The sequence below is a fragment of the Neolamprologus multifasciatus genome, chromosome 3, assembly GCF_963576455.1.
Source record: "Neolamprologus multifasciatus chromosome 3, fNeoMul1.2, whole genome shotgun sequence".
NCBI classification, from domain to species: Eukaryota; Metazoa; Chordata; class Actinopteri; order Cichliformes; family Cichlidae; genus Neolamprologus; species Neolamprologus multifasciatus.
In genome coordinates this window covers 37,415,483-37,431,283 of record NC_140441.1, presented here as the reverse complement: position 1 = coordinate 37,431,283, position 15,801 = coordinate 37,415,483, and the positions used below count along the sequence as shown (strand labels likewise).

General features: G+C 40.5%; 2 protein-coding genes across 4 annotated transcripts in view; both read right to left on the bottom strand.

Annotated features, from left to right (window-relative positions):
- LOC146522992 (ladderlectin-like) overlaps positions 1–11,461 on the bottom strand; it is a 40,041-nt gene extending 28,580 nt beyond the window's left edge. Inside the window, exons 1-6 of one of the 2 annotated variants that reach the window (XM_085142989.1) lie at positions 11,311–11,461; positions 11,153–11,230; positions 10,773–10,879; positions 9,841–9,975; positions 9,460–9,571; positions 7,947–9,313 (exon numbers count right to left, since the gene is read on the bottom strand). In XM_085142989.1, the coding sequence (XP_084999115.1) occupies positions 9,243–9,313; positions 9,460–9,571; positions 9,841–9,975; positions 10,773–10,879; positions 11,153–11,213 (486 nt within the window). In that variant the 5' untranslated portion in view covers positions 11,214–11,230; positions 11,311–11,461 and the 3' untranslated portion in view covers positions 7,947–9,242. Of the gene's footprint in view, positions 1–7,946; positions 9,314–9,459; positions 9,572–9,840; positions 9,976–10,772; positions 10,880–11,152; positions 11,231–11,310 lie in introns of those variants that run through there. The other variant, XM_085142998.1, reaches the window with a different exon arrangement.
- Positions 1–15,801, bottom strand: part of LOC146522988 (type-2 ice-structuring protein-like) — an 88,443-nt gene that overhangs the window by 2,550 nt on the left and 70,092 nt on the right. Inside the window, exons 1-2 of one of the 2 annotated variants that reach the window (XM_085142814.1) lie at positions 186–322; positions 11–98 (exon numbers count right to left, since the gene is read on the bottom strand). The exons of the other annotated variant lie outside the window; for it this stretch is intronic. Of the exons in view, the coding sequence (XP_084998940.1) occupies positions 11–71 (61 nt within the window). The 5' untranslated portion in view covers positions 72–98; positions 186–322. Of the gene's footprint in view, positions 1–10; positions 99–185; positions 323–15,801 lie in introns of those variants that run through there. 2 annotated transcript variants of the gene reach the window in all.

Here is a 15,801-nt window from a genome sequence, read left to right as displayed (position 1 = left end):
AAATACTCACAAGAAACTTGGGCAAGAGCCATCATGGTGCACACAAGCAGAGGCACAGTAAGCGCCTTCATCGTGGAGCTTTAACCTCTGATAAAGACCTAAAGGGGGTTTCATTTGCATTGGGTTTACAAACCAGTGGTGAGAACATTCATTTTAATGAAAAGAAAAAACTTTTGCAATGTTACCTTCTGTTCTTCTTTCTTGGTCTCAGTCTGCAGATCCTGTGTGGGGAGCTGAAGACTGCTGGTCTTAAATATGCCTATTCACAGGGGGGGAATAAGAAAAGAGGTCATACATACTCATAACACACAAAGGAAGAAAAGCAAATATAAATTTAGCATGAAAAATGAACCGGGGCTTTTACTAGCACATAAACGCCCTCATCCTGTGTCAATGAACTGCCGGAAGATCACCTGATTTTTCTCCAGCACAAGCAAAGTTCAGTTTATAATGTTCATGTTTATTCAAGGATTTATCAGTAAAGAAATGTGATAGATTTGTGTTTGAATATGAGACATGACCCAGCACCAGCCCTACCATCCACAAAGAGGCTTTATTATTTAATCCTGTGATGTCTGTAATTCTTTGTTAAAAAAGCAGCAGTTAGACACCCTGTGTATCTGTTTACTTTATCTTTGACCTTTTCCTCCAACTCCATTCTTTTAAACGTTTTCTCCCTCTTTTCTATTTCTACCCTGTCTTTCGCTAGTCTGGCTTATTATTGCAATCAACTAGAAAACCACTCTGATAACAGTGCACATAAAAAACAAACTATGAACATGTACTGTGTATTTCTCTCCTCTGTGAATTACACAATATGTTTGTAGCCAATGCTTATAATAACAGACGTCACAGTCATGTGTTTAAGGTCCCTGTGTTGCATAAACTGTACTTGACAGCTTTTCTGAGTACCCTGTGTCACCCTACCCAGAAAAACTTTCCACCCATATTTGCATATCCAGTATTTGATATGAGGGTGTCTGCTGGTCAGTGTAGCAGGATGCAGCAACAGTGCCAAACAGCATTATAGTAAACAGTTACCCTCCAAACTGCAGATGATCTTTGGCGGAATGATTTGAAAAAGATTATTTAATTGTTTCGAGGTTTAATTCACCGTGTTGGTTAAAGTTGATTTTTAGAAATAACATCTGACGATTACTCCCATTAAAATATAATCTCTTAGAGTAGAGTTATCTACTGTGAAAAGCAACTCCTTACCTTGCATTATCAAAAATAAACATGTCTTTGCATTTAGGTTGTGAACGCTGATTAGGTTCAGCAGAATATGTGTAACCTATGACACATTTGGGAATCATTTAAATAAACTGAACCAGAGAGTAAAACTTGTAAAATAAATGACCTTGAGGATGTTACTATTTACAACAGATGTGTACACTGAAAAAAAGGCCATGTTGGATTTACTTGATTCAATAGTGGACATTTGTTGCACACAAATGTTTTGCTTTGGCAGAAACTTAAACAACTGAGTTAAATCAACACAACTTTTTCATATTCAGTAAACCTGTGCATTTTGTGTTCATAAAACACGATTGAAACATGTTCAGATGGAGTAAGTTGAGCTCTTGGAATATTTTAATCCTTCACAATTTTGTCATTTTATTTCAACACTATTCAATAACTTTTACCTCAATACTACTTGGTCACTTAAATACTACATGTTGTCTTCATATTACATAATGTTCAACAAAGTCTAGATCCTGGTTACCATAAAAATTGAATGGATTTACAATGACTACCATCCTCCGGGTTGCAGGAGGGCTGGGAAATAACCCTGAAGTGATAGGTTACGAGGCAGGGTACACCCTGGACCAGTCTATCACATAGAAACAAACAACCACGTGCACTTACATTCACGGGTAATTTAGAACCACCAGTTAACCCTAACTCTAATAACTGCATGATTTTTAACTGTGGGAGGAAACCAGAATACCCAGAGAGAAGCCACTGCAAACTAGCCAGAATGTGGATTTGAACCCAGGACCTTCTTACTGTGAAGTAACAGCACTAACCACCATGCCAACAATCTAGGAAATACAGGAAAGCTATGATTTCCTGTATTTGATGCAGAATTTTTTTGTTTTTGTCCTCGACAGGTTAATCCACAATAAATAGCAATAGCATGCACGTGGTGTGTGTGTAGTTCTCTGCCTCTTATAACTCCACTGATTTTCCTGCAGTTTGAGATCTTGTGCGATCTTGTGAATTTCATGAGTTCAGCAACTAACCACTCTTACTAGATTGTATCATGTCATCTCAACAAGAACAAATTAAGTTTTTGAATTCCATGCAAATCCTACATGATTTAATTACGTTCATAGAAACATGAAATTATTGTGTTCAAATTACAAGGTAGACTTTTTTAATGTAACAACCACCCAATTTACTTTTTTTGGTATACCAAAAAAAGTAGAGGTGGCTGCTCGACTTGACTGAGATGGATGCCTTCCTGAAATCACGATCCAAAGAGTGCGAGACTGAAATCCCGTGCAGTGTCGCGGGATTTAACATTGCTATATTATTGACTTACTTCACTTGAACATGATATGAACAATTTAATCTACCCTCTCTGCATATTATGTAGTTTCTACACTATATAGTTACACTTAACTTTAAAGCATGAGGCAATTGTGTTAAATACACGCAAGATGCTTACGTAAATCCAAGAGCTGGCCAATCCCTTTTTTTCAGTGTATACACGAATATTTATTTATTTTAGAGCATCCTGTTCCCAGTCGCGCCAGCACCAGGTTTCTTTTTCTGTTCTTGGAAACACAAGCAGAGGAACTCTGTCACTGCCACGTATTACTGGAGCAAACACAGCATCTCACATTTTTACTCTCTACCACACACACACAGTAAGTGCAGAATGATTAAAGACCCCAGTTGTGTGTGTAGAGCCTGGAAATAACTAATTTTCAGTTCAAACATGCAATATTCTTATACCCAGTCTTCAAATCTTAATGGATATGTATGAACATAGGGTTATATATGCTTCTAAAAGTATGTACTTTTTAGTACATATCAGTATGTGTTTATATATTGTATTTTTATTGTATTTATGTCAGTAAATGTCAGTGTTAAATGTTAGCTAGATGTCAGTAAAGTGTAGATAACAGGTCAGATTTCTTAGCCCTCCAGATTAAAAGTGTAAAGTCCTAGTTATAGTGGCTGCTATAAAACATATGTGTTTTAGTCAGCCAAGAGACACAAAAACAGTCCTGTGTGATACTATAGATTTTAGTATTGATCTGATACCAAGAAAATACAGAGGCAGTATTGTTGATGCCAGTACCAATACTGATACTCTTAACCAAAAAAAAAAAAAGGCAGCTTGTACAGGAGAGCACTGTGTCATGATTTTTATTTCTATTTGGAAATTATGAACATATTTTAATGGCCACTAAAATCCTTCATTTTGAATTACAAGCTTCCAGGCAAACATGGTCTGGTAGTTTGTGGCTGTAGCAGGAACAGTGTTGAGCATCTGTGAGTAATGATGTCACTAGAGGGAAGCAAAATATCAGAGTGACAACCGCCTGCTCTTCAGTGACTTACCGTATCAAAGTAGAAATTGCGATATAACCACACAAAGGTTCTTTCTCTAACTTTGAGTGGTTTAAATTCCTTCAATCTTACTACACTCTTGGTGTCTTCTCTCAGTATAGCAATCAACAATCAATTCTGTTAAGGAGATCAGGTTGCCTTAATCTTACTACATTATTAAAATAATTTAAGATGTTTATGTTTTTTTGGCATTCTTGTTTTCTTTAATGTTCTTAAACAAAAGTTAAAAAGAAAAGGTTTGCATCATGTTTGAGGTTGATGTCTTAAAATATCATATCAATAATGCAAAAATAAGGCTCTGGCTAGAAAGCAAGGCTCTAACTGTTTAAGCCTTCAAAAAAAAAAAAGAAAAGAAAAAGAAATCATCCGTAACAGTAAACCTGAGAGTCTGATTTACTCATATTAATGTTCAAACTAGAAACAAAAAACAAACAAACAAACCCTCCCCCACAAATTCTACATTATGTGGCCTTGTAGCAACCAGCAAAACATGTGTTAAACATGTACTATAGCGGCACCTTGTGGAAAAACTGGAAATAATTAAATCAGAAGCGAGCCCATTTAAGCTGTACTGATGTGTGACCCTACTGAAGGTTTATTAGCAAGAAAAGTCCCAATAGGCCAGTATAAGATGATCTAGGATTGGCAGGAAGCCAAGGTATAAACATCGGAAGGACCACACCAGGGTAAACAGTGCACAAATTGTTATATTTGACTATATCAGCTGCAAATAAATGTACTTAAAACAATAAAATAAAATGCTAAATATCCCCCCCCCCCACACACACACACACACACAAAAAAAAAGAAAAGAATAACAAACTAAATTAAAGTGCGCACATACAGCTTTTCTCTGAGTCATATGTATATGTATGAATAAATAATGTCTGATGACTGATGGATCATTGGGACCTGTTCTGTTTATTTAACTGTTGTCCTACCGCTGAAAAAAGAAAGTTTGTAGTCTTGCAGGTATCTGAAACTTTGATGGGAACGAAGCTCTGGATCCAATAAAACCTCAGCAAATTCTATCCACTTTTGAACAATAAGTATCAGTGTAACTTTTATCTTAATACAATAACTATAATATTGGCCATATCATGTTTACACTGACTTTAGTCTCATGAACAACATTAACTAATTGTTATTTACTAGCTAATCTTAAATGACTGTTCAGTACAGAAATGAAGCCCAACAATCATATTTTACAGTCCTGTGGTCTCAGCCTCAGATACTTATTAAATCACACAAAGCTTGTGTAGAAACAAACAAACAAACGAACAAAATATGTTCTCCTTCATTTCTGTCAACCACACGTTTCCAGCTATCATGGTTGCTAGGCGACCTGGGCAGCGCGACAGAGGCTAGACTGTCCCATTTCACAAGCCTCGCACTTCAGGCCTTAGCGGTCTTTGAGTATGCGGCCCTTGAGGACCGTTGAGGCTGCGTACTTTAAGGCTGCAGACCCTGAATTGGGATACAGCCTGTGTCTGAACCTCTCTGTGCCATAATGGTTCTGAGAACTACTCACATTTCTGTTATGGTGAACAGAAGAAAAGCACCTCAGTGTCCTTTATGATGTCCAGCTAAATTTGTAGCAAAACAGTTATGTATTTTATATCTGAAGTGAACTGAACAAACAAAAACAAATATTGAATCACTCCAAAGAAGTGAGGCATCAGCCACTTCCGGCCTCATGTCGGTCCGCCTTCCTGTATGGAAAGGAGTATGCCAGGAATCACAGGTGATTGGCTGGCCAGGGACCTATGCCCGCCAAACTTCATGCAGATTGCAGTGTGCCAGTCCGCACACACCATTGGCTGCTGCTGCATCCTCAGACGCAGTGGACCACTGATGTGACTGCCTGCTTTTACCTGGTGTAACAACCCTTATTGTTTTATAGCACCACTAGGGAGGGAGTCTCCTAGGGGTGTGTGTGAGTATAGCGTGGCAGCCATTACATGCTGCTCGTGTTCTGTTCTCAGGATAGACCTCACCATTGTAACGGCCTGGCGCTGGCGACTACCGATCCCCACAGATGTATGTACGGACAGTGAGGATTCTTCAGTTGTGGAGGAATCTTTGGTTTGAACAGACTGTGTAGTTTGTCCCTCCTGCCTCTGCCTTTGTGCCGGTGCCTTTTGAATCTCTGTTTTTGAGTTGCTGCCTGTGAGATGATTAGTGTTCTATTAGTGTTCTTGTGTTATTTGAATATATTAGTTGTTTGTTTTTTTGTTTATTTAAATTGCCTCATTGCCTAGTGCAGACCTTCCCAAAGTGTGATGCCTGCCCCTTAGGGGGGGGCGCAGAGCCATGACGGGAGGGGGGGGGGGGGGGGCATGATGAAAAGGGGGGGGGGACAAAAAGGCTTGGACACTGCTAGCACAGGGCGCCTACAGAAACGCAAGATGAAGCATCGCTGAATATGTTTCCAAACCAACTTCATTCCAAGCCAAAGACTAGAAAATATGGTGAAGCAAATCTTCCCTTTGGTTTCACCTGCACAAGTGTCGAGGTAGGTCTCCCCTGCAAAATTGGTTTTCCCTTCCTTTCCCTGCATCGAGAGCACGCGCTGGGCTCTTCAAATCACAGACAAACAGTATCCCACATTCTTGATTTTTAGTTCACAAACACTTGTCGTAATGACAAACTACTCCTGACATTTTGGAAAAGGGACGGGGATAAAGGGCAAAAAACCAAAAACCAACTAAATAAGCAGACAAAAAAATACATATATCAATCACCTGGATCACCTGTTGAGAAAGAAAAAGGAAAACAAGCAGAAGAAAACGAGAGCAATACAATAAACAACATCACGATGATATATGGGAATATAACAGTAAATATTAAATATTAAACATTATTGTGCAGCACGTAATATCGACAGCACACAGTGTGCTTTGAGGTAGGAGCCAAAAAGGGTGTAGTTTGTGTGTGTGAGCACCCGTGTGTACACCTATGAGCATGGACGCGCTTGTTTTTAAAAGGTTCCTTCATGTAATGATCTGCTAGAGGGTGTGGGGACCCACAGCCCCGTCCTCCAGGGCATGAAGCAGGTATGGAGGAGATCAAGACTCCAGACATCCAGAGGCCCCCAGAACACAAGAGACCAAGGAAGACCAACAGAGGGGCAGCTGTGCCACTGTCCCAGAAAGAGCTGAGGAGAGTCCCAGATGAGGGGTCACTCAGCAGCCGCGGAGCAGAAGCCAGGGGGGGTTGCAGTGACGTGCCCGTGAGCTCCGCCGACAGCCAGCTGTGCCAGAGTGACCGAGCCCCAGGCCGAGAGGCCGAGGGCACCCCACCCACGATAGAACGGGGGGGTGTGAAGACTCCAAACCTCCCTCGGCTCGCTCATATGTAGTGTTGATGCATGTGTGTTCTAAGGTGCGTTTAAAACCCAGGAGGGCATGGAGCTACCTGCCAGAGAGCAGCAGGTAAGCGCATAGCCCCTCCTGATAGCCGTCGATGTCTACATGTATTTAAAATTGAGAGGTGGGCAATGACGCCAGGGGTGAGGTTGTACACCCTGATGGTCTTTTGGGTACAGTGTAGCGTGCCCACCCCCAAGATCCTATATGTATGTGTAGTGAGAGTGTGAGTAATGTGAATGTCTAAGTTGTGGGATAAAATTGAGGCACAAGCAGCCAGAAGGGGACAGAGGGGGGGATGTGTGGGTGATTGTGGTGGAGCGGGAAAAGGGAGGCAGCTGGAGATGGTGAAGGAAGGAAGGGAGGGGCAAGTGACCCCTCCCTGTGGCCAGCTCCCCCGCTGACCCCAGTAGGCACCCCCATACTCTGCAACCCGCCAGGGAAAGGGGGGCCCTAGTTCGGCAGCGCCGCCTGGCCCCGCAGAGCCCAGGACAGCCCACCCGACCCCACCACAGAGAAAACTGCACCCACCCCGTCATCCACTCATCTTCCAGACTACACAAGACAATAGACGCCCAGGCTGAGATCTTCCTCCACCTCTCCTGTATCTCCCCCTCCTGCAGAGTGAGTTCCTGAAGAGAGGAGACTTCCTGCAAGGCCTTGTGTGGTTGATGAAGAGAATGTGCATTAGAGGATACGCTGTGGAATTGCCAGTACCAGTATGATCGTGTATCCTTCCTACTATCCTGCTAAGGTTTCTACCGGCTATTCTCAACCACTGAACACAACCCAACATTACAAGTGGCAAGAGGGACTCTCCCTCTCAGATCATTTCATACACCTTAATGAGCAACATTTTATGCTTCCATCATAGCTAAATGAGCCCTCGTTAATTTGGTCATATTTGATTCATGTCCTGAGATTCATCTATTCAACAAAAGATGCAAAACCAAAAAATGTTCTAGATGTAGTAATCTCTAGATAATTTGTCAAACAGAGCAACCTCAGCCTCATTTCAAATAATAAGTTTAAAAGACATTATCAAGCATTTTTAAGTAGAAATAATTTTATCTTTCTTCATTACGAGCTAGCTCGTGTTGTCTGTAAAAAAGGCCTTTAATCAGTAAGTAAAGTTCTAGAATATACCAGTAAAGTGTAATTATCAAAAATAACCCAGTGATTTTTAGAGTGTTGGAATTCACTTTTTGCTTACCATGTTTTATTTCATAGTAGAGGAGAAATCAGTGATATCTGATCAGGTCACAGTCTAGTTGAAAATGGCAGTTTCAGAAGAATAATGTGGCTTCTTCTGAAGCGTATCTTCTACACAAACAGTTGGGTAAAATTTTGGCCCAATATTTGATCAAAGCTAGCGAACCTATGACCCAATAGAATTATTCAAGCCAGGGAGTTAATTAAAGAACCCAGCACATCGCCAACCCAACTCTTGAGTCACGACTTTTAAACCAACATTTAAACTAACAAACCTACGGCTTTTACCCAGAAGTAGTTAGAAAAGTAACCCAGCATGGTTTTATTATGTATTTGCAGAGGTTTTGTGAAAAAAAGTTCAGTTTGTGTTTAGAGGTTTGTGAAAAGGGTGCAAGGTTGTATCTTAGCAATTATGACAATGTACAAAAGATTTAGCAAAATATTTGGTTATTTCTGAAATTTAGCACTATTAGCTGAAATAAAAATTTTGGGAAGAGGGAAGCAAAGGAGGGGAGACTTATTTAAAGAGACCTCATCATGTGTGTGTTTTTTTTGTGTGTGTGTGTGTGTGTGTCTAATTGTATGCTCGTGTGTGCTCATGCCATCAAAAGCAGGAATTAGATGGAGGACACAGAAGCAAACAGCATCAGATTAAAAATATTAAAGTAATTTCAAGAGAAAATAGTGTAATTTCAAGCAGATTTATACGTGGGTTAATCTATCAGTGAGTTAATCTAATCAGTGAGTGTTTAAAAACTGAACTGAAAGCTTACATAATGTTACACAAAAACACAGATACTCACAGACCAGTTTGATTCAATGCTTAATAGTTTAATGATGCAGAAGAGAAAAAAAGTTTTGTTTTTAAGTTTTTGCTAAAAGCGTTCTTTCCATTACACATTTCAATTGCTCCTTTTAAAAGACACAATCACACTATTTTATGTCACTTGTCGCTTCATTCCTTATGCATCGTTACAGCAAAAGAGAAAGGTAAAGATGTGAAAACAGATATTTTGAGTGATATATGAGACGATTTCTTTCTTTTTCAGATGACGTCCCTTCATGTCAGCCCAGGAATCATGACTTACTCTTAATGCAGACAGAAGGGTCTCGGTGCTGGCAAGACATATCATTCATACACAGGTCTCCTGTAAGCACCAAAAATCAACTTTAACCGAAATTTTTGTTGCATGGACACAAAAATATAGAATATATGAGTAAAATGTTTTTTGTTTTTTTTTTGTTTTATGTATAATGACAATAGCACTTGTATATATTATGTACAATATTATACCTGTAAAATTCATTTCTATGCATTGCTCGTTGCCCCCCCAGTTGTTAGGCTCCCCCTGACACCAGTTTGCGTATTGGAAACGTGTTCCATCGATCCAAAACCAGTAACCCTCCTACAGAACAGAAAAAAGTTAAAAATAAGAAATCGTTTTTTAACGAAACTACACTTTAACATTATACATCGACTACCAAGTTTGGACACACCTTCTCATTTATTGGTTTGTCTTTACTTTCACTACTACCGACATTGTAGATACAAACTGAAGACATCAAATATATGAAACAAGATATATTATTTGGCAATCGAAAAAAAAGATAAGAGTGAAAAATAAGTAAAATATCCAATGGATAGATTTATGTTTTAACTGGCAGACTGGCATACCTGTTGACCATCAGTACCACCAATCCATGTTCGTCCATTAGCTCTACTCCCATTAAATATCACCCTCTGAATCAGCTGGTATTCCTCAAGGCTCTGTACAGATGCAAGGTTTGCATTCATGGACTGACAGTGTCTCTACAGTAAACAAAAAGACAGAAGAGTTACAGAAGATTTATAAAACAAGCTTCATGATTACACCACCACAAACATACAAATAATAATAAAACATACTAAGAAATATTTACATTGACTGACAAAATTATTGATTTTAATTATCTGACCTTTTATTAATAGCTTACCATTCAACAAGTAATAAAAAGTAATGCTTTTTAATAATTATTATACTGAAAGGACTAATGATTAATACATTTACAATCATTTATTATTCAGAATTATTTCATGCAGTTATTGTTGGTGGCTTAAACCATTTACTGCAATAATTAGCATTATTTTTATAAATTAAAAAAAATAATATTTACTATTATAAGCTTGGATGCATATTTCACAGTACATATAAGAACTGGTTTTAATCAAAGCAAAAACTGACAGGTGATTTATCCATGGCATAAATTGTAGGAACGTGAAACTGGAGACTTTAGTTTGTTTGCTTCTTTGTTTGTATTTCTTGTTTACTAATATATTGTTACTGTTTGCTTGTTAAAAAGTAAAGCCATATATGACATACATACATATTAGAACAAATGATAGCATTATTAAAATTCAATAAATGATAACATTAACAATGATCAATACATACTATTATAATTTTAGACAAATTTTAACAGTACATTGGCTTTGATAAAATTTTAATAATTGTCAATATAAAAGTGTTTAATATAATATTAAAAAAATTATTATTATAAGGTCTTATCCAAATATTAAAGAATCAAAGAAACACAGTCACAGTAACTGGTGAGTCCTGATGTTATTACCTGAGCATCACCCCAGGGTAAGGGTGTAGAAACATAGAAGTAACATTTGTTGTTGTACTCAGTCCAACCACCGGGACATGAGGACTTCTTGAGAACATAGCACTCATCTGAAGACAAAGCAAACATATTATGTGACAAAATGCTGACTCAATTCCCCCTTTACTGGAATAATTATATTTATGGTCATTAACTTGTGTTTTATTGGTAATAGTTTTACTTTTCAACAAATTTCAACTGGAAAATGTGTCATTTTCTTCCTTTAGATTTCTATTTTTAAAAACATGTATTTAAAAATAGATCTTATTATTTGGACAGCTGTATATAGCCCATTGACATGCACAACATTCAGTATGATACTAGTAACATACTTTTATACTTACCCTGAGCAGTGGTCAGAGCCATCATTGCACAGAGAAGTGCAGATGCAATCAGCAGCTTCATGATGATATTTAGTGTCTCTGTAAGAAACACATTAACAAAAGTGATTAGCAGTTTGATATAGAAAGGATAGAAGATCCTCAGCGTATTTGTAACATACCTGTCTGTAGAATGTCTTCTCCTCTTTCAAGTGTCAGCCTGTAGTTTAACCTCTCCAGTGTAGAGATGAGCACTTATATACACTTTCTTATATTTACATTTCAATACCAGGAAGAAATGCACTAGAAATACAGAGTATGTTTTGATTCCATGCTTCACTACTCCTGTCTTTACCAACCTCACGCAATTCTCTCCACCCAGCTTGAATTTCATGGATGTTTAATTTCATTTATTGACTACTGGTCAACAAAGATGTCACGCTCCTGGGTCTTTGGCCCAGTGTAAATGTGTTTGGACTTTTGATTCTGGGTTGTTTAATGTTCTATGGTTAAGGTTCTGTTCCTCGTTTTGGTTTACAGTTGTGATCCCTCTGTTTATATTTGTTTTCTTAGGTCTTCTTAGTTTTGTTTTCTAGTCTGTAGGTTTCTGTTATCATGGAGCACGGAACAGGGGAGTTTCCATGCCCCATGTTGAGTCAGCCTTATCCCTTCCATTTAGTCTTGTCTCTGCATTCGGTGTTCTCTTTCTATCTCCCAGTCAGTCTTGTTCCCATGTATGTTTCTCCACTGGTCTCAGTGTCACACCCAAGTGCTTCATGGTGATATCGGAGTATTTCTATAAAAAACAAAATACCTAAAATGGGTAACAGATCAATAAAGAACTTTGGACAGCCATAAAATAGACAGTTTAAAAAAAAGGAAACGAACAAATCAGATTTGATACGATTTGATTTGACAAAGTTTCATTGCAGCAACTCAAAGAAAAGCATCATTTACACATAGCATAACATGGCTTGGTCATTGTGATGCACCAAGCAAGTTACAGCTTGGATTGAATGATTTTAACATCAACTGCAAAAACTGAAAATGTGTTTGTATTTGTAAATATTTGTAAGTCCATACAAGAAGCTGATTGTGAGAAAATGTATCATTTATCCTACTACAGTTTACACCTTAAAAAGAAAGGTCATGAATATGCCAGCTCTGGAGACCATCTTCACCTTTATGGGAAAATAGTTAGTTGTAGATGGCAAGTTGTCATGAGAGAAGTATCATTATAATATTTGCTGTAATATGAGAGTGTTTACAAAGTCACTGTATCAGCCACAGACTCACTTCCTCATGTGCTACTGTACCAACTCCCATTAAAAAAACACTGTTGGCACCATCACATGAAACTGTTGTTTCTTTAGAGATGGGTGGATCCTCAGTCAACACCCTCATCAAATACCACTAAAATTCAACAGGTTTTTTTTTTTTTTTTTTTACAGTTTTCTTATGCTTATTGTTGTTTGTAGCATTTTCAAGTTTTTATTTGATTTTGTCTCTTTTTTGTTTTGTGTGCAAGATTGCTCCCCGGCCTCAATCGGGCGATGGGGGTGTGTGGTGGGGCGTGGTCTGTGGTGCCGTGCAGACGCACCTGCACGGCATCCGCAATCACGCCCGCCGTGTTAAAACAAGGGGACTCAGGGGTTGGTGTGGGGTTGTGGTGGTGTGATGCAAATATTAAATAAAGATGGCTCAAAACATGGATCTGTGGTCCCGTCGTGCCTTAATTCCACCACACTGTCCAAGATTAACTCTCAAAATGAATGCTTAGTGCTTTCTTTCATGATAAATTCTGTAAGAATATATGATTGCAGTAGAAAGTAGGAATTACCGTAAAAATCATAATTAGTACAATGATTACTTGTTTTATTTTTTTCTTGTTCAATGCACTAATACATGAATATTCTTTAAAAAAATAATACGTTTAGAAATGTCATGATATTTTTGATTTCATTTCTTGACTTGAAAATTCAACTAACTATTGTGTACTTATTTCGACAAATCTATAGTCCAATATTCATAATAAATTCAATTTAGGTTTATGCATTAAATGTGTTTTCATTACAGTTAACCCAAAATGTTTGTATTCCAACACTAACCTTAAAAAGAGACCAATAAGATGGTCATTTATTATTTGGTATAACTGAAGTAATTAAATGCTAAGGGATAAGATAAAATGGATAATAAGATAAAAGGAATAAAACTTTATTTTGGTAATCATCACCCTCAAGTTGTTCTAAACCTGTTAATTTGTTCTGTTGAACACAAAAGCAGATATTTTCAAGAATGTTGGTACCCAGTTTCTTGTCCCTACTGACTTCCATAGTATTGTTATTTTATACTATGTCCATATGATGTCAATGGGGATCAGCAACTGTTTGGTTATCAACATTATTTTATGTTAACCTTTCCAAAATTGACTTTCCTGTTGCATCATTTTTTGACAATGATTTTTAGGCTTTTCCCAAAAATCGTTGGTTTTCTTCAAACTACGTAACATCCATTATTTCCTAACATTACGTAGTCCATATATATCCAATATGATTTTACACCCTCAATAAATACAAAGTATGACCTAGTAACAGAAACAAAATCTGATATTTCAATAAGGAACAGTCAGCATTTCACAAACATTACACTTGTTTTGAGAGAGTGAAAGCTATCACAAAAGGACAGAAGCTGTACTACTCCCCCCCCCCCCCCCCCCGCGAACTGGGGCGAGACTCGGCCCAAAACATCGGCGCCCCCAGCCCCTGGCCAAGCGACGGGGGAGCGTCCATTCTGGTGGCCGCCCGCGCATCCAGCGGCGACGGCGAAGCTGGTCCGGAGGGCGGCCGCGTAGCAAGCGGACACAGCCCCACAGGCATGGCCGTGAGCTCCTGCACACAGGCGGCTAGGCAGACGTCAGGCGCACAGAATCGACTGGTGGCAGCAAGGCTGGACTGGCCAGCCCGCCGACCCCCGGCTTAGCGGGGCTGTCCCGCGCTGTCCCGCTGTCCTCCTCTGCCTCCAACTCCGGCTGCGCAGGCTGCCCTGGACCAGGGACCTCCGTCTCCTCGCACAGCTGCTCCACCACCGCTCCCGTTTGAAACGGCTCCCCGCGCTGCGCCTCCGCCTCTAGCAGGCACAGCCCCTCTCGCCCACCTCTGGGTGGAGCGGCTCCTCTCCCTCCGGCAGGTGTAGACCCTCACGTACCACGTCCGCTGCCTTCAGCTGGAGCAGCTTCTCCACCGCTCCCGACAGAAGCAGACCTTCGCGCGGCTCCTCTTCCTCCGGCCGGCGCAGACCCTCGCGCGCCTTGTCCGCCGCCTCCGGTTGGAGCGCCGCTCCCGGCTGAAGCAGCCCTTCCTGCAGCGGCTCCTCTACCTCCGGCAGGTGTAGACCCTCGCGTGCCTCGTGCGCCGCCTCCGACTGGAGCGGTTCCTCCACCGCTCCCGGCAGGAGCAGCCCTTCACCCGGCTGCTCTTCCTCCTCCGGCCGGAGCGGACCGCTGCGCCCCTCGTCTACCACCTCCGGTTGCTGAAGTGCCTCCACTGCTTCACCACCGTGGGGACACCCCTGTGGGGGTGGCGCCCAGGCCCAGAGCAGCGCCGCCAGATCTCCAATCCTTTTCAGGTGGCGCTCGGTCTGGTCCCGCAGCTCTTCCTGCTGGCGACGCACCTCCGCCGCCTGCTCCCGCTGGATAGCCGCCGTCTCAGCCATCATCTGGGACAGCTCCTCCCTTCCCTGGCTCTGTTGTGGGCCCGTCTTGCCGCCTCCTGGGTTTCGGCACCAATGTGGTGGAATTAAGGCACGACAGGACCACAGATCCATGATTTGAGCCATCTTTATTTAATATTTGCATCACACCACCACAACCCCACGCCAACCCCTGAGTCCCCGTGTTTTAACACGGCGGGCGTGATTGCGGATGCCTTGCAGGTGCGTCGGCACGGCACCGCAGACCACGCCCCAACACAGACAGCCAAAGCACAATTGGTAGATGTGGCTCTTTTATTATAGCTTACCTGTACTAAAAGGTGTCTTGCCAGAACCACTACTGAATCACTGGTCTAAACTAGTCAAGGGAGTATCCCTTCTGTTGGGCGAAAATATAACTAGACAGCAGATTACTGAGTCTGAAGCACTTCTAACAGATTTTGTGAAAGACATGGAGGTATTCTATGGGGAAGCTAATCTGTCTTATAATGTCCATCTTTGCCTCCATTTACCAAGAACTGTAGTTAACTGGGGGCCTTTGTGGGCTCATTCCGCCTTTGTGTTTGAGTCTTACAATGCTAAACTACTAGACATGATCAAAAGCACTCAAGGGGTTGCATTACAGATTGTAAAAATGTTCTGGCTACAGAAGGCCTTACCATTTTATGGCCAGACTTTACTGAAAGATGCCTCAAATGAATGCAAGGAGATATTTGAATCTCTAACAAGACCTAAACAGTTAAAACATGTAACTCACACACATGGTATCACTGCACTTAATCATCCTAAAGTGCGATTAATTAGGAGGGATGACTATATGGCACTGAGTCGTTATGGGGTACAAAGGAGCAGAGTAAAGTACTTTCAACGAATCATTACAGATGGTGAGGTGTTTCACTTAGAAGATTACAGTCGTGTACTCAAACGTCATTCATTCACTGTTATGTTGAATGATGATGATCAAA